The 21,795-nt window shown below is 63.1% G+C and overlaps 1 protein-coding gene across 8 annotated transcripts in view; it reads left to right on the forward strand.

The window, feature by feature from the left end:
* AGAP3 (ArfGAP with GTPase domain, ankyrin repeat and PH domain 3) overlaps positions 1-21,795 on the forward strand; it is a 56,717-nt gene that overhangs the window by 20,836 nt on the left and 14,086 nt on the right. For 2 of the 8 annotated variants that reach the window (XM_079931233.1, XM_079931232.1), the window contains exons 2-10: positions 8,654-8,712; positions 8,972-9,059; positions 9,243-9,328; positions 9,474-9,615; positions 10,024-10,158; positions 10,298-10,425; positions 12,055-12,213; positions 15,676-15,768; positions 20,200-20,304. In XM_079931233.1, the coding sequence (XP_079787359.1) occupies positions 8,654-8,712; positions 8,972-9,059; positions 9,243-9,328; positions 9,474-9,615; positions 10,024-10,158; positions 10,298-10,425; positions 12,055-12,213; positions 15,676-15,768; positions 20,200-20,304 (995 nt within the window). Of the gene's footprint in view, positions 1-6,459; positions 7,474-8,463; positions 8,538-8,653; positions 8,713-8,971; positions 9,060-9,242; positions 9,329-9,473; positions 9,616-10,023; positions 10,159-10,297; positions 10,426-12,054; positions 12,214-14,580; positions 15,494-15,675; positions 15,769-20,199; positions 20,305-21,795 lie in introns of those variants that run through there. The other 6 variants (XM_079931231.1, XM_079931229.1, XM_079931234.1 and 3 more) reach the window with 6 other exon arrangements.

The raw sequence follows: 21,795 nt of genomic DNA on the forward strand, positions 1-21,795 counted from the left end.
TCCCCCACCTTTTTTTTTTCTGGCTGTGCCACGTGGCTTGCGGGATCTTAGTTCCCTGACCAGGGATCAAACCCGGGCCCCCGGGCCCTCGGCAGTGAAAGAGCGGAGTCCTAGCCACTGGACCACCGGGAATTCCAAATAAAACCCTTTTTACATTCAAAAAAAAAGAGGAAAGTCTGAAACCCAACCGCCAGGCGCCAAAGCTCTGATTGCCACTCCCAGTCGCTCTGTGACGCGGGAGGGCTGGTGGGACTGGGAATGCTTGCTGGTGTTGAGCAGAAGAGTGTGCAGGTGGACCTGCTGCATGGGACGGGGGTAGCCCTGTGCCCCCAGGGGCCTCATCGGGTTGTCCCCACCCCACTCCAGTCCTTGTGTGGCCCAGGCAGCGCTGGGCAGGGGACCCCCTGCGGGGGGAGGTGGGAAAGGTGTGTCTCACAGTAGGAAATTAACTGTCACATGTTGCTGGGTACCTGAAGGGCTCAGGAAGATGGCAGTCGCCCAGGGAAGTGTCTTCGCTTCGGGAGGGTGGTCTGACCTCGGGCCCGGGCTGGCTGCTCTGGGCTCTGTCTAATGGCGTGAACGTGAGGTGTGCCGAGGGCCCCTCAGCCCCAGACAGCGCCCCTTTGGCCTGTCGAGGTGGCTTCTCCTTTGTGAATGCCATGCGTACCTAGCAGGGCTGGCTCATGAACCAGTGTCAGCCCCTCGTACTGATTCAGGGCTGGGAGAGTGGGATTTGGGGGCAGGAGTTTGTTTGGAAGGTGGGTGACGAGGAACCTTGGGGAGTCTTTTGGGAAGGAGGTTCCCTTGCTGGGAAGGGCAAGGCTGGGCCGCCCCGATGTGGGTACCAGGGCTCAGCAGGCCTCAGGGCTCGGGGCCAGACAGGTGGCCTAGGTTGGAAGGTCAGCTTCAGCCACCTACCAGCCCTCACCTTAGGCACGTTACTTGGCCGCTGTGCCTCAGAGTCCTCATCTGTAAAACGGGGAGATTAACAGTACCTTTCAGGCTTCCCTGGTGGCACAGTGGTTAAGAATCCGCCTGCCAATGCAAGGGACACAGGTTCGAGCCCTGGTCCGGGAAGATCGCACGTGCCACGGAGCAACTAAGCTCGTGCGCCACAACTACTGAGCTCACGTACCACAACTACTGAAGCCCGCGCGCCTAGAGCCCGTGCTCCGCAGCAATGAGAAGCCTGCGCACCGCAAAGAAGAGAAGCCCCCGCTCGCCACCACTGGAGAAAGCCCACGCGCAGCAATGAAGACCCAACGCAGCCCCCAAAAAACCAACCAACCAAACAAACAAAACAGTACCTTTCAGGACTTCTCTGGCGGTCCAGTGGTTAGGACTCCAAGCGTCCACTTCAGGGGGCACGGGTTTGATCCCTGGTTGGGGAACTAAGATCCCGCATGCCGCGAGGCGTGGCCAATAAATAAATATTTCTTTAAAAAAGAAGACCAGTACCTTTCTCAGAGGGGTTAAGTGGTTTTGTGTGTGTGAAGTGCTCCGAGCAGAGCCTCTCATGTTCAGGAAGTGGCCATTATTATCGGGTGACCAGTGCCGTCCCCTGTGGCTGCTGCCTTGGGTGTATAGGGCACCAAAATGGCTCTGCCGCCCCCAGGACTGGCCAAGTCTGGCTCTGAGCCACAGGGGCAGGTATCTGTGACCTTTCTGTGCCCAGGAGCTCAGGCCCCCATGAGGTGAGAGCCGATTAGATGTTAGCATCTACAGAAGACACGAGGTGAACTGGGGACAGTGAGAGGAGGCCGGGACGTCCAGGAGGGCTCGTGGTGGCAGCGGGCCTGAGCTGAGTGCTCACCGACGACTCCCGCTGGGCTGGCGGCGGGGAGGGAGGTAGCCTCCACGTCCAGGCCCTGCTGGTGTCAACCTGGGTCTGGCCTGAGAGGTCTGTGGCTTCCTTTGATGGGGAGCCCATCCAGAGGCCTCCCGGGGTCTGGGCACGTGTGTTGGATGCTCGGGGCAATGGGCAGGCTTGGCCTTGCCAGTGGGGCAGAGCCCTGGGCCTCAGTGTAGGCCCTACTTTCAAAATTGATGATGGGAAATCAGATGCTTTTATTAATTTGAAACTTTATTTTATTGAAGTATAGTTGATTTACAATGTTGTGTAGATTCCTGGTGTACAGCAAGGTGATTCAGTTACATACGTACATATATTCTTTTGCATGTTCTTTTACATTATTATTATTTTGGTCACACTGAGCAGCGTGTGGGATCTTAGTTCCCCGACCAAGGATTCAACCCGCACCCCCTGCAGTGGAAGCGCGGAGTCTTAACCACTGGACCGCCAGGGAAGTCCCTCCTTTTACAATTGTTTATCACAGGAGATTGAATATAGTTCCCTGTGCTCTACAGTAGGACCTCGTTGTTTACCTGTTCTATATAATAGTGTGCATCTGCTAATCCCAAACTCCCAATCCATCCCTCACCCACCTGGAATTCAGATGCTTTTAAACTTTTGTCCGTTAGACTCTCAAACTACCTGTCTTTATTCTTAGTAGTGTACACTGACCCTCAGTCCCCCTTGCCCTGAGACCCAGAGCTTGTGCATCTGTACTGGGGTTCCCAGATGGGGGCACAGCTCCTCCGTCTTACAGCAGAAACGGCACAATTATTTGAATACTGTGTTGTCGTCCCTTTATGAAACTATTTGACTTCTGTAAGAAAGATGAAGCAAACGTTCATTAGCCTGTTGATGCTGCTGATATGGACTGAAGGCATTTTCAAAGCCTGTTGGACTGGAAGAGGCAGATTTTTAGCTCATGGGATTTGGCTGGACCGTTGCTCAGTTTTGAAGGTAGAGAACAACCTTTAAAGACGGATGAGGGCTTCCCTGGTGGCGCAGTAGTTAAGAATCCGCCTGCCAATGCAGGGGATGTGGGTTCGAGCCCTGGTCCGGGAAGATCCCACATGCCGCAGAGCAACTAAGCCCGTGCGCCACAACTACTGAGCCTGTGCTCTAGAGCTCGTGAGCTACCACTAGGTGGGGCGCACAGTTCATGCTCAGCAAAGATGCACGTTCATTCATTCATTCACTCGTTCATTCACAGAATCATTGCACACCACCTGCGTGCCCTGCCGAGTTCTAGCGGGGGAGCATTAAACACACCAGAAAAATATCCCAGAGGGATGAGTGTTAGACGAATGTTGTGACGGCTGCGGACAACTCCTGAAACTTGCAAGGAGGCCGGTCCTGCAGGCCGCCCGTGTGAGTGGTGGGTTGTTGGCGGGGGCGGCCCAGGGTCTCTGCGGACTCCCTAATCCCCAACCCGGTGACCTGCAGAGAGGACAGAGCTTGCTAGAGACCTGCGGGCCTTGCGATCCTCCGGGTGTGACACTCGTCGCCTCCCTCAGCTCAGTGATGGAAGGGCTTGGCCAACCCGCGTGGCCACTCACCGCCGGGCCACTGCTGGGGTCCTTACCGCGTTGCTCGCCGCACAGCCGGAGGCCACCTGGCTGCAGGAAGATGTGTTGCTGCCACCTTGTGGGCAAGAAGATGCCGACCGGCGTCGGAGGGCCCTGAGGCTCTTGGGACCACTCTGGCGGCGGGAGGAAGCCGCAGCCTTTGGCTTCCAGCAGAAAGCCAGCCCCTCCTGGGCTCTGAGAAGGACCTCCACAGGCTCTCTGCGGCTGCTGCGGCCTCACCAGGGCGCGCCTCGACACTTATCAATGGATCACCCAGCAAATATTTGAGGGAGACTAGGTACAAGGTTCTGTGGGATTCCTGCGCCAGAGGCCGCCCTTCTTTTTCCCCCCACCAGTGCACCGCTTCTGTGCAGTGCCTCACAGCTCATGCCTTTTTTATGCAGGGGTCTTTCTCTTTCTCCCTAGACACCCTGGGTTCAGCGGTGCACCCCTGCTGCCCCAGGCCACAGCTGCACACGCAGGCGCCCTCCTCTCTCAGGTCCGAGCAGCCAGTCCAGCTCAGCCAGCTCTAGAGACTGCCCTTCTCCTTCTGATTTGCCTGCGCTCAGAACAGAAGGGGGTGCTCAGTGCTCAGCCTCTGTGCGCTCAGCCTCCAGGGAAGCGTGTCCATCCTCACCCAGGATGCACGCTGCAGGCATTGCGAGAGAGTGCGTCTTTAATTCCCCCAGAAGCTTCTGTGGGGTCTCGCCCCTACACGACAGGTTCAGCCTGGTGTTTCTGATGACCTTAAGAGTCAGAGAAATGACACTAGGGCTAGTTTTATGGGATTTCTGTACGGTTTACGTGGCCCCAGCCCGATGCTTTTTAGGATTGTCCTAGTTTCCTTTGGGCTGTGTTGAGTAGTAAGCTGTTTGTCACATGTCTCTGGAGTAGAATCTTGCAGATGGAACACAGAGACCTTGTCCCTGACCCGGGCGGGGGTGTGTGTGTGTGTGACACCAACAAGGAGACAGGTGTGTGTCTGCACCGATCTCCTTTCTGGGGTCTTTGGCTGATGTCCTGGGACATTTATGTGCAGGCAGGTGCCCTTCTCTGTCTAGTTTCCCTGAGTCAGGAAAGGTTTCTAGGAAGCAGGAATAGGAAGGAGGCAGCCCCATGAGGAAGAGGAAGCTGTCCCAGGTTTGGGATTGACCCAGTCTGAGCATTTCGCCTGGACCGATTCTGCAGGTACAAGGGGAGTCAGGCGCTGGTGTGTCCTCTGAGAATGTGGCATGTTTTTTCACTTCCTGGACTGGGCACTGCTGCATGTCCTGTAGCCTGTGTGTGTGTGTGTGTGTGTGTGTGTGTGTGTGTGTAACTGGGGGCCTTTTACTCTCCTATCCCAGCCTGCTTCTCGCCCCCTGAGGCTAGCCAGTTGGGTTCTGAAGCAGCCCATCCCCTGTTCGGCACCTTGTCCCCCGTCCCCCCTCAGTCCCCACTTGTCTCTGATAGCTGCTGTCCTGTGCTTGCATTTTCATTGGCTTGGGGGGAGGGTTTGGAATGAGCAGGCTTCTTCTCTGGGGGAGGGGTAATCCCCTACGTGTGAGAGAGGACAGAGAGACAGATACGAAGATAGGGAAGTTCAGCGTAGGAGACTTAAACTTGGGAACGTGAGTCAGGATTCCTGGGTTGCATTCCTGTCTCCACGCCTGAAGGAGCCTGGGAAAGGCTCTTGTGCAGGAGCGACTCTTACGTGGGGGTGTGCATCCCGGAGAGGAAGAAGTCATCCTCGTTGTTGTTAATAACTAGTCCCAGGAAAATACGCAATCAGCCCCGGGGGCCTCTCCAGGCCTGGGAGATCCAGCCCAGGACTTGGGAGTTTCCAGCTCTGGGTTCCCCAGGAGCACCTAGGATGGAGAGGCCCTGCCTTTCTCAGGCATTCCCCCACCCCAGCCCCCTCAGGAATGTGCCACTTTTATCTCGTACTTTGCTTCTGACCAGGACCCTGGAATTCTAAAGCTGAGAGGGACAGGAACGTTGGGAGTTGGGTTGGACTGGGGGTGGAGGAAACCGGGGTGTATCACGTCTTTAAAGGAAAGGCAAGCCCCACTCATCCTTGCCACCTGCCTCAACTGGTTTCTCCTGATCTGCTTGGGGTCCTTGTGGATTATGGTAAACTGGCTCATCTCCAGCGCCTTGGAGGGGACTGATGTATACACTGCAGTGGAGAGCACAGCACGGCAACTGCCTGCCCCCTGCCCCCGTCCTGAAGTCATCCCTGCATTTACTGACTGTCTGCTGCAGCCCACACACGTGAAATTCACAGGGCATCGGTGCTGAGCGTCAGGCTCCAACCAGTACTGCAGTCTGAAGCTTCACCTCTGCACAGCCTCTGGACAGGAGGTGAGAACCAGCCAGCGGGTGGAGGCTGGAGACTTCAGGGGCTCAGAAGTGAGTCTCTCGTCCAGAACTGTATGGTCCAGGTCCAGAGGTTCTCTTTCGATTTTCTGCTGCCCTTGGGCAGGACAACACTTAACCTACTACAGATGATTTTATAATCTCCGGGGAAGAAGACAGCCTCGGTCATTAACAGAAGAGCTGACTAAAACATACAGCAACTCGGATTTGCGAGTTTCCCAAGCTAAGACAGGATTGCCTCGTAGAGGCTCCCTACTTTCCAGATAAGGAGACTGAGGCCCGAAGTCGGCATAACTCCTGACTCATAATTTAGGCTTTCACTGACTCCCACCCTGGTGGGTCGCCTTCTGGTTCTTCCCTGGAGAAAGAGCAAATGGCCTGCTTCTCTCCAAAACCGAACTCAGTGTGTGGTGTGCCGAGGACTGTTACTTATTTGGCCTGCTCTTAATGACATCTCCTCACCTGCCTGCCCCAACCGAGGAGGAGCCCTGGGCTGGAATTTCCTGTTTTCTCAGGGCTCGGGGGCTGCCCCAGCAGGCTGGCTCCCCTGCGGCCGCCGTTCCTGGGTGTTCCAGGCCAGGCTTGCCACGTCTCTCTCGGTGTTGGGCTGGCTCCCGGCCTCTCCAGGTCTGGGCTTGCCGGCTGCGAGGTGGAGGCGTTGAGGGACTCAGTCGGCCGACACCAGGTGCCCAGAGGCCGGAGGTCAGTGCGCCTCGGCCGCGGCCCCGGCCCGGGCCCAGCCCCGCGCCCCTCACCATGGGCCTGGCCCTCGCCCGCGGGCCCTGAGCATGGAGCGGGGCTGGCCGCCAGGGGACAGCCGCAGCCGGGAGCGGCCCGCCGCCTGCCGCCGCGCCCTCAGCGTCTGCGACTCGCTGGACCTGCACGGCGCCCCGGCCGGCCGCGCTGCCTCCGCCCTGTGCGCCGTGCGCGAGCAGCCGGCGCGGCCGCAGAGCGTGTGCTCGGGCGGCCCGGGGCCACCGGCCGCTGGCGTCCGCGGCCTGCTGCTCGGCCTCCTGCGCCCGCGTCTCGGCCGCCGCGGCCCGCCCGACGGCCTCCCGCCGGCTCCCCGGCCCGCGTCCTCGGGACGCCCCGGCTCGGCCGCGCCTAGCCCGTCGCCCAGCCCCGCGCCCAGCCCCGCGCCGGCCCGGCGCAGCCGCCCCCGGCGGACCCAGGCGCCGCGGCCCACCAGCATGACGTTCCTGGAGGTGAACCGCCTGGAGCTGGCGGCCGAGGCCGAGGGCGCTGGCGCGGGGCTGGGCCGCGCGGGCAGCGCGGGTTTCCTGCGGGGCGCCTCGCTGTGGAGCAGCCAGCGCTGGCAGGTGCTACGCGGCGGCGGCGGGCGCAGCTCCCCGGGCCCCCGGCGCGGCCTGTCGGCGCTGAGGAAGAGCTTCAGCTTCCGTCTGCGCCGCGGCCAGGAGATCCGGCGCGCAGAGTCGGGGCTGCTGCCCCGGGCGCGCACCCGCAGCGACGGCGACGCCAGCTCTCTGGGTGCCTTCTCCAGCCGCCGCGACCTGCTGCTGGGCGCCGCGGCCCCGAGCACCGCGCCAGAGCCGGGCCGGCCCCACACTGCCGCCGGCCTCTGGAGGCTGCTCACCAGCCGCTTCCGCCGGAGGGAGCCCGCGCCCGCGCCCGCGCCCCCCGAGCCGCTGTGGAGCCGCCGGGCGGCCGCGGCCCCTGGGCTTCTGGGCGCGCCAAGCGGTAAGGGGGAGAGCCCCGGCCTGCGTGGCCTCCCTAGTTGGAGTCCGGGGTTGAGGGCGGGTGTGAAACAAACCGGAAACCTACCTGGGAGAAGCGGGCCTGTGCCTTGTGGGCCTGGGGGCTAGCCGGGGCTGGCCGAGTGGGATCGGCGCCGGGCAGGCAAGGCTCTGGGGTCGCCGGTGGGTCTGGAGAAGGTGTCTGTGGCAGAGGTGGCCTTCCAGGTGGGTCGGGGCAGGACCTCCCGCCCGTGGCCCTAGCGTGGTGGAATGAGAGCGGGTCGGAAGGGCCCCTTATCAATTTGGGTGCCTGAGGAGTTGGGGCCCGGGAGGGGAGGGATGGAGACGCACTCGGAGCCAGCGGGCTCTGGGTGGGAGCCTAGAACAGCAGCATTTCTAGCTCCCAGGCGAGGCTCGAGCCCTCACCTCTAGCTGCCTGTGCAGATGAGTTTGGGGAATGCTTGTGGACCCGACCGTCATAAGCACTGTTTGAGACAGCCTGGGGAGGGGGAGCAAGCCCAGCCAGAGAGGCTGGCCCAGGCCCAAGCTGCCCGGAGCCGATCGCAGGATGTCCATTACAACCTAGAGGATAAAGGAGAGGGGGGCTCTGCGTGGCTGGAGCCCGGCAGGAGCTGAGGATGGACTGGAGAGGAGGAGCCCCGGAGGTGGGTCTCTGGGACACAGAGGGTGGTGGCCTCCTGCCCAGGAGGAGCTTGGGGATGAGGGCCGCTCCCCATTGGACCTGCCTCTCACAGAACAGGGCCAGGTAAGGGCTCCTCCCTCTTCAGCCTCCAGGAATGCGGTAGGTGGCCGCACCCTGCAAGGGTGAGCTGTTCCTACTCGCAGCAGAAGCTGCAGCCTTGCCGCCCAGCTTGGGTCTGGCTGAGACCCACTGGAGGCCTCTCACCAGGTGGGGGGCGGCAGGCCGAGCGTGGCTCGAGGTAGCAACTACGCACCTTGCTGTAGCAGTAAGAGGAGGGATCGGGGCCAGGCCAGTGGAAGTGGGGGCTGGCATCGCTCTGTCCCAGCTGCGCAAAACGTTCCTGCTGCTTCCCAGGAGACCAGGGCGTGAGTGCTGTTTTCTGGCCTTGGCCTGTGAAGGGGCAGCGTCAGAGGCAGCAGGTGGTGGATAGCAAAGGTGTGTGTCCCACCCCAGTCCTGACAGGCGGCCTTCTCTCCCGCAGACTCCTTTGTGAACAGCCAGGAGTGGACCCTGAGCCGTTCGGTGCCGGAGCTTAAAGTGGTGAGTGAGGCCCATGGGAGGCCCAGGCAGCCCAGGGGCTGGGGGTGCGGGCTGGAGTGGTGGGCCGGCGTTGCTTCCCCCGCTTCCAGTCCCCTCCGTCTCTAGGCTTGGTCTCTCCCGTCACCCCTCTCTTCCCTGTTTCTCTTTGCTCACCCATCCGCAGCACTGGCCCCTCTCCTTGCTAACGTATCAGCCTTTCCTGCCCCGTGTCCTCCGTCCTGCCCTCTGACCGCAGCTCTCCCGCCTTCCTGTCCCGCAGGGCATTGTGGGGAACCTGTCTAGTGGCAAGTCGGCCCTGGTGCACCGCTATCTGACGGGGACCTATGTCCAGGAGGAGTCCCCAGAAGGTGAGCGTTACGGGCCGGCCTTAATGGCCGCCGTCCCTCCTTCCGGTTGTCTGTGCGGGGGCTGCAGCCCTTGGCTGTCTCAGCGCTCCCGTCTTCTCTGTTGGAAGCTGTGGACTTCTTTTCTGCTAGGCCCCCGTGGGCTCGCTCTTCTGGTTTTGGGCCTGACCGTGAACTCTGTCCTAGGGGGTCGGTTTAAGAAGGAGATTGTGGTGGATGGCCAGAGTTACCTGCTGCTGATCCGAGATGAAGGAGGCCCCCCTGAGCTCCAGGTGATGCCCCTGCCCCCAGCCCTGGCCTTTGGTGCCCCTTTCTTGAGGTTCCCAGTTGGGACTGGGCAAGGTTGCGTGTGGGGAGAGGGGTACGCAGTTCGCCCGTGCCCAGGTGAGGGTGGTAATTGTGCTCGGTCCCCCCTAGTTTGCTGCCTGGGTGGACGCGGTGGTGTTTGTGTTCAGCCTGGAGGATGAAATCAGCTTCCAGACGGTGTACAACTACTTCCTGCGGCTCTGCAGCTTCCGCAACGCCAGCGAGGTGCCCATGGTGCTGGTGGGCACGCAGGGTGAGCGGGCCAGCAGGGGTGAGGCGGGGGCTCTGGGCCCCCAGGTGGCAGGCACGAGAAAGCCTGGCTGCCCCGTCCTCCTGGCGCTGGACCAGCCCTTTCGTGTTGCCCTAGAGCGGGCGCCTCCTCTTTGCCCCGTACGCACTGGGTCTTCCCCAGCTAAGATCCTGCCATCCGTGTGGTGGTCGTGTCCACATTTTGAGATGCATAAACAGAGTGTCTGGCTCGTTCCCACTCAGTGAGTCGGTGGCAGAGCTGGAACGAGGCCCAGACACCCGTATTCTCGTGCTCCGTGTCGTCCGCTGCCCGGGCTCTTTGCCCAGCCACCCTCTGACCGAACGGCCCACCGGCCAGCAGCCTCAGCTTCTCAGCAGGCTGAGTCAGACCCCACTCTCCCGTCTCCAACAGACGCCATCAGTGCCGCGAACCCGCGGGTCATCGACGACAGCAGGGCCCGCAAGCTGTCCACAGACTTGAAGCGCTGCACCTACTACGAGACGTGCGCCACCTACGGACTCAACGTGGAGCGCGTCTTCCAGGACGGTAACTCGGCGCCAGGGACGCTCCCCCAGAGGGGGTCAGGCAGGCGGGGGTGGGGTGGGGTGGGGTGGGGGGGTGGCGGCTCTAAGCTGGGCTCCTCGCTCCTCCCCACATGGGTAATTGACTGTGCTGTCCCCTGCAGTGGCCCAGAAGGTAGTGGCCTTGCGGAAGAAGCAGCAGCTGGCCATCGGGCCCTGCAAGTCACTGCCCAACTCTCCCAGCCACTCGGCCGTGTCCGCTGCCTCCATCCCGTCCGTGCATATCAACCAGGTGCGGGCAGCCTCCCCCCGCCCCCCGCCACTGCACGCCCCGCCCGCCGCGGCCCTGCCTCCCATTCTGTCTGTCTGCCTGCCTGTCCCCACCTCGTCTGGTCTTGCCGCCTTGCAGATGGTTTGAAAGCACTGGCTCGAGTTCCCTTAGCCTGCACGACTGGCCTGGCCTCCTCTGTACCCCGTGGTGACTGCCTTCCCGCTAGTTCCCGTCCCTGCTCGACACTCTCCTTGCCCCGCAGCTCTGCAGCAGCTGAGGCCGCCTAAGCATTTGCTCTGGTCACCCACGTTAGCGCTATCTCAGTGCCCGCTTCCCGTGCAGCCGTTCTCAGGAGGCTCTGAGCTGAGCTCGTCCCTGCTGGCCCTCACCTGCTGGCCCTTCTCTCGGTGTTTGCGTTTAGAAGGGCAGCACTTACCCGCAAGGGCCAGTGGCATTTGTGACGTGTGGGGTAGTGGGGGTGTTCTGAGCCGGGTCCTGCCAGGGTTTCTCCTGTATTACCACTTGGACACCCGCCCACTTCCTGGGCCTACTGCCTGGTTGTTTTTTGGCCCTTGGCAGGCAGGCCAGTACTTGCATCTCCCCGCTCAGTCCCTGCTCGGCGGAAAGCCCTGGGCCATCACAGGTGTGCGCGCTGAGTGGTCAAGCCGACAGCCACTCCTTTACTTCTGCCAAGGGCCATCGTCTTTCTGAGGCCCCCTGGCCCACCAGTGTCCTGATGACAGCCTGATGACTTTTCCAGAGAGCCCTCCCTTTAGCACTTTAGACGGCGTCAGGGCTTCCCCTGTAAGCACTCCCCCGTGGAAGAAAGGAGGCACGGAAGGTCTTTCTTCACTGTCTCTGAGCGGCGCTGCCTCGGCTGCAGAACCAGCTGTGCACGGGGGCCCTGCCCACCGGGGGGCAGCAGCTCAGGTGTCTTGCTCCCTTTGTACGGGTTAGGATTCGAGGAGGCTGCCAGGGCAGGACACGTTCTCTATTTAGTGATCATCCGATGGGCTGTTAGCGGGTGGCCTTGTCAAACTGCGTTTCCCGAGTCCTGGAGTGGACACTGCCGAGCACCTGCTGTCTCTCTGCGGAGATCCTCTGCCGCCGCTCCCTTACCTGCTGCTTCCTCTGAAGCAGTCTTAGCTTAGCTGTTCCGCTCTCTGCCCCGGCCCTCCTGTATCCTGTACCCTGTCACCCACACTGCCTAGAAGCAAACCTCATCCTCCCCTTGCACTCTGAGGCCCGCCCTGGCCTCCTGCAGCCTTGCTCTTTGTCACTGACTTGGGGAGCTCATCCAGGGTGACCTGCCACCTCGCGTCACACCCACCTGTGAGCCAAGACTCCACAGTTCGTTCTCTTCTGGCCTCTGTCACTGACTCCAACCTGCTAGCCTTTGCCTCCGATTCAGCTCCCGGGCTGACCCCGAATGGCCCCTGCTGGGGCCCTAGTGGGGCAGCCCAGTGTGGTGACCACCGGGTCCTGCTGGCCTCCAGGCCGTGCTTGGTACCACCTGTAGGAGCTAGTGGCCCCTCTGCTGCCCCACGAGCCCCCGGCCAGGTCTCTGCACCGCAGGCTTCCCAGCTCCTGCCTGCCACCCGCCCCTGCGCCCCTCCCGGAGCCGCCCTCAGCAGCCCTCTCTGTCCTTAGGCCACGAATGGCGGCAGCAGCGCTTTCAGCGACTACTCATCCTCAGTCCCCTCCACCCCCAGCATCAGCCAGCGGGAGCTGCGCATCGAGACCATCGCTGCCTCCTCCACCCCCACACCCATCCGCAAGCAGTCCAAGCGGCGCTCCAACATCTTCACGGTACGTGCCCGCCCCTCCCGCCTGCCCGGCCGCCTTCACCAAACGGGCAGGGCCGAGCCCCCAGCCCCCGGCCAGGAGGGAGCAGGCAGGACGATGCCACCTGCCGACCTCCATCCCCACTGACGCGCGCCTCTTCCGTCGGCTCCTTACCGGTGCCCCCCGTCCACACCCGACTCTTCCAGACTCTTCCTCCGAGCCCACGGGGCCGCCCTCAGCACATGCACACAGACCCTCCTCCCGGCCGCACACACACACCCTCCCTCTCCCCGACCTCGTAGGGCTTCCTGGCCAGCTTGAGGGATCTCTGGACGCGTCTGCTCTAACTCTGAGGCACCCGTGATTCCGCAGTTGTGGACTGAGGCCCCGAGATTGTTTGCCTGAGGCTACAGGAAGCGTTTGCTGGCAGAGCTAGAATGAACAGGGCCCAGGCCTCGAGTCCACCTGCCCGCTCTTTTCATTCTCCCACGCTTCCCACCCGCTGCGCCATCAGCCTAACGAAGGCTTAGCTGTCTTTCCCCAGGCCTCCGTCTCCTGATTCCCTGCCTCGGTCCCCCCACAAGCTCTTCCTCTCCCCCTCCCCGCAGACCCCAGCCCCAGGGTCCCGTGTGCCTTCCGCCGTAGGGGCCCAGCCCGTCAGCTCTTAGGTGTCCTGAGCCTGCATCTGACACGCAGTGCCCATCCCCAAACTCACCGTCCAGCTGGGACTTGGCTGGACCATTCCGGGAGTCTTGGGTCAGACACAGGTGGGTGAGCTGCCCGTGTGGACTCTCAGGAGATCGCCCTGTCCTTCTGCGTCACTCCACCTGCCTCTTTCTGAGCATCAGGGCGTGGCTGTCAGTCCAGCCCACCAGGTCAGGCCCCGGCCAGGCTCTCAGGAACCCCGTCCACACAGAGCCAGTGCTCCCCAGGCCTCGCCCATTCATCCTCGCCTCCGCCTGCCTGGCGCACTTCTGCCCAGTCTGCCTGCCTCTGTCCGCCCCGTGCCTGCCTCGCGCCCTCCCCGGCCATGCTGACTGACCCCCTCCCTGCTGCCAGTTGCTACCGTGCGTCACAGCCGTCCCGCCCCCAGCCCCCAGCCCCAACCCTGCCTGGACTCGCAGCTCCCTGTCTCCCGTGCACGCCCATTGAGACGCACAGCGCCTTGGGCTGCCTGCTCACGCCCACGCCTCCTGCTGCTGCCGCTGCTGCCGCCGCCGCCGCCGTAGAGCCCGTGGGCGACCTGTGTTTGCAGTGACTGCTATCCACGCCCTCGGCACCTGCTCCCTGACATCCAGCCTCAGTCACCTGCTCCCTCCACACCATTCTTCACCTCTCGCCTTCCTCTGCCGCTGGTCCTGCACCACCCCAGGGCACGCGCTCTTCCCTCTGCCACCCGCCCGGGCCCAGGGCCCCCTCGCCAGCGCCTTGGCGCTCCCCGCGCTCTGCTGCCTGCTCTGCGGAGCAGAGCCCGCCTCGCCGCGCGCGTCCTGGGCACAGCCGGCCCCGGGCCCTTTCATTCTCTCCATCTTCACCGTGGCAACCTTATTTTTTCTTTCCATTGTTTCCATGGTGACCTCACTTGCGCCATTGTCCCCAAGGCAGCCTCAAGACGTGTCCGTCTCTAGAGGTGCATCTCGGGACCTCCCCTTCTCATCATCGCCGCCGGGGCCACCCCCTTGCCCTCCTCGTCCTCCCCAGCAGGGCCACGCCTGTTCTGTGGCTGGCGCCCCCGTGACTCTCCCGCTGGACGTGGCCGCTGGCGTCCCCCGTCTCCCCCATGACTTCATGTTACTCGTTTTGTTGCCACTCTTGCCTGGCTTCCCGTCCTGGGGGGGCCCCCTCTGGGCTCCCAGGGATCCTCTGCTGGTTGGGGCCTCTCTGCTCACCAGCCTGGCTGGGACAGCCTGCGCCCCGCTCCCCACGACCGGCTCTTCTGTCTGGGGACCCGGTGGCAGCGGCCCATCCACCTTCCTCCCCCTGGGCCGAAGGGGCAGAGGCCGTGGCACCCAGGAGAGGCCCGGGGCGGGTGCTGACGGACGGTGGAGCCGCGGGCGGTGGCCCTTGGCCTGCCTCTTCCCGCTCCTTTGGCTGTGCTGCCCCCGCGCTGCGGCTGCGGTCCTTTGCCTCTTCCTTGTGCCCTTGGCTCCTGGCAGCCCGGGTGAGCAGGAGGGTGTAGGGCCCGGAGTGGAGAACACTCCCCGCTGACATGGACTGCCCGGCGCCACCGCTGCCGCCGCCTGCCCGCCCCCCGCACCCTCTCCCCCTCCTCTTCATCCCGCCGCCGCCGCCTCTCCCCAGCCGCCTGGGTCTCTGCCCTCACCAGTGCTGACCGACTGTGCGGGGCTTGAGTATAACTTGCCAAAATCTTTATTCTTTCGATATTTGCAGATATGTGCCACTGTTTCCAACTTTTCATCAACAAAAAGGCCTTTCCAACTCCTTCCAAATTAGAAGACCAGGTGGTGACACACAGCACCTCTGGACATTCTCCCCTGTGCGGGGCCGGAGGCGGGCCGGGCCCTGGGACTGCTCTCAGATGAGAAGCGGCCGCCGTGCTCCCCACTCCAGAGACCCACAGGAACCTTTGTAACTAACCCCCACCCCCAGGGAAGGCTAGGAACGCCGGAGCCCGCGGCTGGGGGCTGCCAGGGACCAGCCCTGCTGGACGCGCTGCGCCAGGCTCGCTGCATGGAGAAGAAGGGAGCTCGGCCCACGCCCGGCGCCGGCCAGCGACGAGGCCCAGAGGCCGGGGCGTCCGAGCGCCCGGCCGGCCGGCGGTCCAGCTGCTCCTGGGGGAGCTCCCCCGCCCCTCCCCTCCTCTGCTCCTTCCTGCATGGACTTCTGCCGTTCCTGCTCCGCTCCGGACGCCGCAGCCACGCCGCGCTTGCCTTCCCCTCTCTTGGCCTCCCATTTCCTAGGATCCGCATTCGGGCGGGCTCTGCCCCAGGAGCCCGGCAGGGGCGCAGGGCCTCTTCTGGCCTCTCTCCTCTCTCTCTCCATCCACTGTGCCCCTCGGGCTACGCCGCCGTGCTCGGCGTAACGTGCCATGTGGTGTCTGTGCCGCAGACGGGCCGCTACCCGCTCACTTCTGGACTTTGCTCTCCCTGGTGGTCATGCCCTGTGCTCCCGGCCACGTCCCTCAGCCCCACCGTCCACCTCTCCTCGCCCCTTCCCGTCTCTTACGCCCCAGCCCCCTGGGCTGCGCGCTCCTCACGCCCTCGGTATCTCGTGTCCTTGCTCTTTTGTAAGGGGCGGGCCCGGCCCAGTGACCTGTGCTGCTCTGTATGGTGCCGTGTGTAAGAATAAACCCGTTGGAATACTCGTGGTCTCAGTTCCTTCCCGGTCCCGCCGCCCCGGCCCCGCCCCACTGCTAGGGCCCGCCCAGGAGGAGGGAGGACGGGAGGGCTGGCTGGGGATTCCAGGTGGGCTGCTGACCCCGCAGACCCTGGGCCCCTTTAACACGCCTCTTCTGTTCTCTTCCAGTCTCGAAAGGGTGCCGACTTGGACCGGGAGAAAAAAGCCGCCGAGTGCAAGGTGGACAGCATCGGGAGTGGTCGGGCCATCCCCATTAAACAGGTCAGCACTCCCTTCCCCTGGGGCTGGAGAGGAGCTGAGATGAAGCCCAGGAAATGTTAGATGATGGTTCTTTTCGGGGCCTCTGGAAGATGGTGAGAGAGGCCAGCGCCCTGCCCCTGCCAGGCCTGAATCCTTAACAAGGAGAGTTCTCCTGCAGAGAAGAACTCACAGCACAGCGGGGAAGGGTGGCCGGAACCCTTACGCTGCCAGTTCCTCCTCACCACCACAGGGAGGCAGCAGAGAGCCGCCTGCCATCCTCAGCAGCACTTCGCTGGTGGTGGTTCTGGAGGTGGGCGGCCCTGGAGGAGGGTATGGTCTCTCTGGCCTCCCTCCCCTCCTCCCAGAAAAGAGAATTCTCAAAAGAGTACCCTGAGGAGTACGCGTTGAAGGGCTTACCGAGGCCTCTTCCTACCCTGGGTTCACTGGCCCAGTCTTACCGTGTGAGCCTCTGTTTGTTTGTAAAGACGAAACTTAGTGGAGGGGCCACGTCCTGGTAGGGCCTCTCCCTCACCTCCTTCCTGAGTCACTGCCTGGCAGGGCTGGGCCACCCGGTGTTGGATCCTCCCAGACCTCCTGTCGTGGGTCTCTCTGCTGGAAAAAGACGTTGAGTGATGGAGGGGTCTTTGTGCAGAGTTGCTGGTGTGCTGGGCAGGCAGGGCTCTAGAACTGCTGAGCCGGCCTGGTGGTCAGTCCGCTGTACCCACAGGATGCTGCGCTTGGCCCAGATCTTCTTGGGAGCCGGTGGTTAGAGATGCTGTGTCCACGAGGGCTGTGATGTCAGTTTTTGACCACAGAGGAGACTGGTGTGGCTGGAGCACCTGAGGTCAGCCTGGCCAGGGCCCTGTGGTCAGGTTTGGCTCTCCAGGCTGGGGCTCCTGGAGCCTGTAGGTAGTGTGACCAGAATCCTGGTGTTAGGGATGGGGGTTTCCACTGCGTTTCAGGAAGGGTTTCGGGGCCCAGAGGACACAGTGAGGAGCCCTGTGTCGCCCCGCGCCCTCTGTGCTTCAGCCCTCCCCTGAAGTGTCACCACAGTGACGCCCAGCAGGCACTGCTCTAGGTGGGTCAGCCTGCCCGGGGGCGCGTGGAGGGCCTGGGAGAATGGCAGTGGGCACTCTCCTCCCCGTCCCTGTGTGTGTTTGGGCACAGAACTGGTCCATAAACCTGTTGATGGTGTGATCGAGTGTCTCTGGGGCCGTGCTGACCGAGGCCTCCCACGGGGCCCTCGCCAGGCCAGGCAGGGGACTGTCACTCCCCGCTTTGGGGCGTGTGCTCTGAGTACACACACATGCGCATGTAAACATTTAACAGACAACGCTTATCCCCACCCCCCCGCCCGTGTTCTGAAATAAGTTAGCCCCAGACGCCCCCTTTCCTGTCTGGGGTCGGTCTGATTTATCTGCTCCCTGAGTCCCCCACGTGGACGGGAAGGCGGGGCTGTGAGGTGGGGGGTGAAACCCGGTCAAAGGGGTCAGCTAGGCTACTGGAGTGTCACAGGCCCCGAACCTCAGGGACACTCCGGAGGAGGCGGCACACAGCCAGGAAGCTGCCCGCTGGAGGCAGGTGCCTAGCCGCGCCGACCTCACGGGGGCTGGGGGCGTGCCTGCCGTTGGGACCGCGCGTCCTTCCACCACTCTCCCCTCTCCGGGCCAGTGGCCATTCCTTGCGCGCTCCCCTCCCCCCCCCCGCCCCCAGGGCCGGGCTAACCCCTTTCCCGCTCTCCTGTCCCGTTCTTCTCCCCATTCCGTTCCTCTCCTCTCCCCCCCTCTGCTCCTGCTGGGAGTGGAGATTGCATTTCAGTTGCCATTTGCATTCCCAATCAATCCGGACTCCGCAATTAAGCCGGCTGGCGGAGCTGGGAGGGAGGCGGCGGCGGGAACGGGTCCTCTGGGGGCTGTCGCCTCCGCACCGCTCCCATTCCGCCCCAGATTGCTTCCTGCTCCGCCGTGCGCAGCCGGCCGGCCAGGGAGGGGAGCAGGAACCCCTAGAGCTCGCTCTCCTCCCTCGGAACGGGCTGTGACCCGGACGGAGGCGCCGGTAGGGCAGGGCGGAGCGGGCCCGGCCGGTGAGAGGCGGGCTGAGCCTGTGGGCGCGGGTCAAACCCCAGCGGCCGAGATCCCTCCTCCCCCGCCCCCTCCCGGCGCTCCTCCCACGCCCCCTCCCGGCGCTCCTCCCACGCCCCCTGCTAACGAGCGTCAGAGCAGCGTCGGAGCGTCATTACCGTCGTCCGCGGCGCCGGGGTCTCCTCCCGAGAGGGGCCCAGGTGACGGAGGAGGAAGAGTTCTGGGTAGAAAAGCGCTTCCCGCTTACGCCGGCCTCTTCTGCATCCTGGCTCCTGATTTCCTGCTGGGGGCGGGGGGGGGCGGGGGGGGGCGGGGAGCGGGCCCTGTAGGTGGGTCCGCGCTTCCGAGGAGACTGAGGCCCAGACAGTGACACGACTTGCTTGATGTTAAGAGCTAGTTGGTGGCAGAACGGGGCACGGAGTCAGGTTTTCCTTTCCCTTGACCAGGAGGGAACCTGGTGAAGATGAAGGGACAGAGGAGGGAGGGCGGGCTCAGGTGTGAAAGGTTTGAGAACAGAGGCCCTTGGGGAGCAGGTGGGAAAGGAGGGAGTGAGATGGGGCGCAGGCGAACCAGCCGTGGCGGCCACTCCCAGGGGAGCGGGGTGGGCCTGGGCCGTCCTCTCCAGAGTCTGGCCGGCAGTCCTCAGGGCCGTGGTCCACAGTCAGGGGAGAGGCGGCGGCTGAACTGTTTCCACGTTCCTGGCCTGTGAGGGGATGGCTGCCACGCCCAGAGGCTGGTCGCCAAGGCTCCTTCGCGGACCACGAAGCAGGGGCCGCGGTGGCCTGGGCCGTTCCAGCCGACCTGTCGTCTGCTGAAGGTCCGGTTCACACCCTTGGTCTTCAGAAGCTCTTTGTGAGGAAAAGGGGGCCAGATAGTAGCAGCAGTGTCCTTAGGTGGCCTACGACTCAGTGGCCTGACTTCCCGCAACTGCACCTGTCTTTGAGGGCAGGAGGATGAGGATAGGGGAAGGGAGTGGGGGAGCAAGGATGTGAAACACCTGTGATGTTATCACCACCGCAGTCCCTGTTGTGGGGAGAGAGGGGGCGGGCATCCCAGCCCACCTGTTTGTTAACCTCATCCCCCTAAGGGCCGAGCCTTCCAGTAGGAAGCCTTAGCGGGGTAGGGGGCCATGGATCCGGGGTTCACCCCCCGCCCTCTCTCACAGTGAATCTCTTGACCCCCATTTCCGGCTTGTCTGAGGGCCCGGCCCTCCCCTCCTGTAGGAGAGGTTGGCACAGGGGCTCTGGCAGCTCCTCTGCGACCTGCTGGGACTTGGCATGCTGCCCGCTCTCGCCCAGCCGGGGCAGTCCCGCTGTGAGGGGGGGCTGCCCCCCAGGAGTTCTGTCTAGGAATGTCCAGGGAGCACTGCCTCTTCTCAGCCCTCCCGAGTTTGGGGAGGGGGCCCCACAGGGGTGATGCCGGTCCTGGGGCACCTGCCGCCTGTGCACGTCCGTGTCCCGTCCCGACCTGAGCTCCATCTTTGGCCGTTCTCCCGTGCTGTCTGCTGTTTCCAGGCGAAAGCCAGTGGGTGAGGGACCGTCGGGGATTGTCATCAGGGGAGGGCAGCAGAGGCCGTCTGGGGTGTGGGTGGACGCCTCGTCTGCCTCGGTGAGGTCTACCCCCCACTCGCAGCACCTCCGACACCGCACGGTCTCGGCTGGCTCTTCCCCCGCCCTGTCCACCAGCTGTTCCCCAAGCGTCTGCTGCATCCCAGGAGTGTCGCAGTGCTGAGGGGGTCGAGGAACAACACGCCCAAATCCCTGCCCCTGGGGAGCCCTTGTTCATCCTGGTGCCCATCTAACCTCCACGCCCAGTGTCTTATCAGCTCACACGGGAGATTTGGGTGCTGGGCTGTATGGCTGGGTCTTCCCACTGCCTGCCTTGGGGGAGACCGGGCCATTCTGGGGACAGTTAGGGGCTTTTCTGCTCTATTTGGGGCTGCCACAGAGGGTAGGAGGCCCGGGCCCTCCTGAGGTCTCTGTGCTGTGTTCCACCCCATCCCTGGAGACGGTGGGTGGGAGCAGCACTGCTGGGAGGCCATCTAAACCCCTGCCTCCCGTTGCTGACGTAGTTCCCCAACCTGGGGGAGAGGACACCCCCCTGCCATGGGACGGTGTCCATGGTAACTAGAGAGGTGGGCTCCAGGCTGCTTCCTGAGGACGGTCAGGGGCAGCCGAGTTCCATAGATGGGTTCATCCGCCTGGCTCTCCCTGGTTCAGTTTTAGTCCCGTGTGGCCTCTCCATGCAGATAAGCACAGTGACCCGGGAGGACGGGGGGCGGAGGATGCTGTGACCTGTGGACACTGAGACCTTCTTCATAGCTGTGACGTGTGGGCCTGGCTTCTGTCTCTGATCCGGCCTCTGTCTTCAGGGTATCCTGCTCAAGCGCAGTGGCAAGTCCCTGAACAAGGAATGGAAGAAGAAGTACGTGACCCTGTGTGACAATGGGCTGCTTACCTACCATCCCAGCCTGCACGTGAGTCCGGGGGGCCGTGCCTGGGGAAGGCTGGGCGCGGAGGATGAGAAGCGGACGTGGAAGGGCTGACTCCAGGTCCAGAGGGAAGCGACCTTAGCTCGGAAAGACCTTTCCTCGAGAAAGGGCCTCGCTTTGGTGGCTTGGGAGTTGCACAGACCCTGAGACCCAGGCCCAGGCTGAACACTGCATGAAAGCTCACTCCCTTTCATTTTTTTTTTTTAATATTTATTTATTTTTGGCTGCGTTGGGTCTTCGTTGCTGCGCGCGGGTTTTCTCTAGTTGCGGCGAGCGGGGGCTACTCTTGGTTGCATTGCGCGGGCTTCTCACTGCAGTGGCTTCTCTGGTTGCAGAGCACGGGCTCTAGGTGCACGGGCTTCCATAGTTGTGGCACGCAGCCTCAGTAGTTGTGGCTTGCGGGCTGTAGAGCGCAGGCTCAGTAGTTGTGGCGCACGGGCTTAGTTGCTCCGCGTCATGTGGGATCTTCCCAGACCGGGGCTCGAACCCGTGTCCCCTGCATTGGCAGGTGGATTCTTTTTTTTTTTTTTTTTTTTTTTTTTTTTTTTTTTGGCGGTATGCGGGCCTCTCACTGCTGTGGCCTCTCCCACCGCGGAGCACAGGCTCCGGACGTGCAGGCCCAGCGGCCATGGCCTCCGGGCGCAGCCGCCCCGCAGCTTGTGGGATCCTCCTGGACCGGGACACGAACCCGTGCCCCCTGCATTGGCAGGCGGACTCTCAACCACTGTGCCACCAGGGAAGTCCCGGCCGAGCTCTTTGGAGTAAACTCACCCCTGGGGACGGTCACCTCTGGGCTAGGCTGGTGTGCGAGTCAGGTGCTACATCCTATACTCTAGTTGTTTTAAGAGCTGGATTGGGCCCGTTCACATGGAATTGCTCAAGCTGGGGGGGTCGGTGGTGCCAACAGTTGTGTCTCTGGGAGCTGCACCGTTGGGGTTACGCCTGGGCTCCTGGGATGATGCGGAGCGAAAGGGCAGTTAGGCCAGGGCTGCTGGGGTGGCGGGCCTGCACAGGCCCCCTTGGGAAGAGGAGTGTCGGGGGTACTGTTGGTAGGGCAGAGGGGTCTGGAAGGGTGTGGCCGATGCCCGGGGAGGGGCTGGGGCACGGTGACGGTAGCGTGGCCCCCGTGGCCGCTCCCCCACCCTTCCTCCCTCCCCTCCCCTCGCTGCGTGGCTCCAGCGCACAGCTGTCCCCAGCATCCATCTCTGTCACCACCCTGCTGTGGGGCTGATGAGTTCTCCCGTGAAGCCCCTGAAGCGCAGCACGTGGGCTGGCTCCACCCCCGGCCCGGAGGCCCCAGGCCTGCCTCCGAGGGTCCCTCGCCGGCCTTTGAATCTGCACAAGGTGTCAGGGGTCCCCGACCTGAGACGTGCTGGGGTCCACGGTTCGGCCATAGCTCCCTCCTGAGAGCACCGCCCAGGACGGCTGAGAAAGCTCCCAGGCCTGGTTTGGGCCTTCCAGTGAGGCCAGAGCCCA

The sequence above is a fragment of the Stenella coeruleoalba genome, assembly GCF_951394435.1.
Source record: "Stenella coeruleoalba genome assembly, chromosome: 9".
In the NCBI taxonomy this organism is placed as follows: Eukaryota; Metazoa; Chordata; class Mammalia; order Artiodactyla; family Delphinidae; genus Stenella; species Stenella coeruleoalba.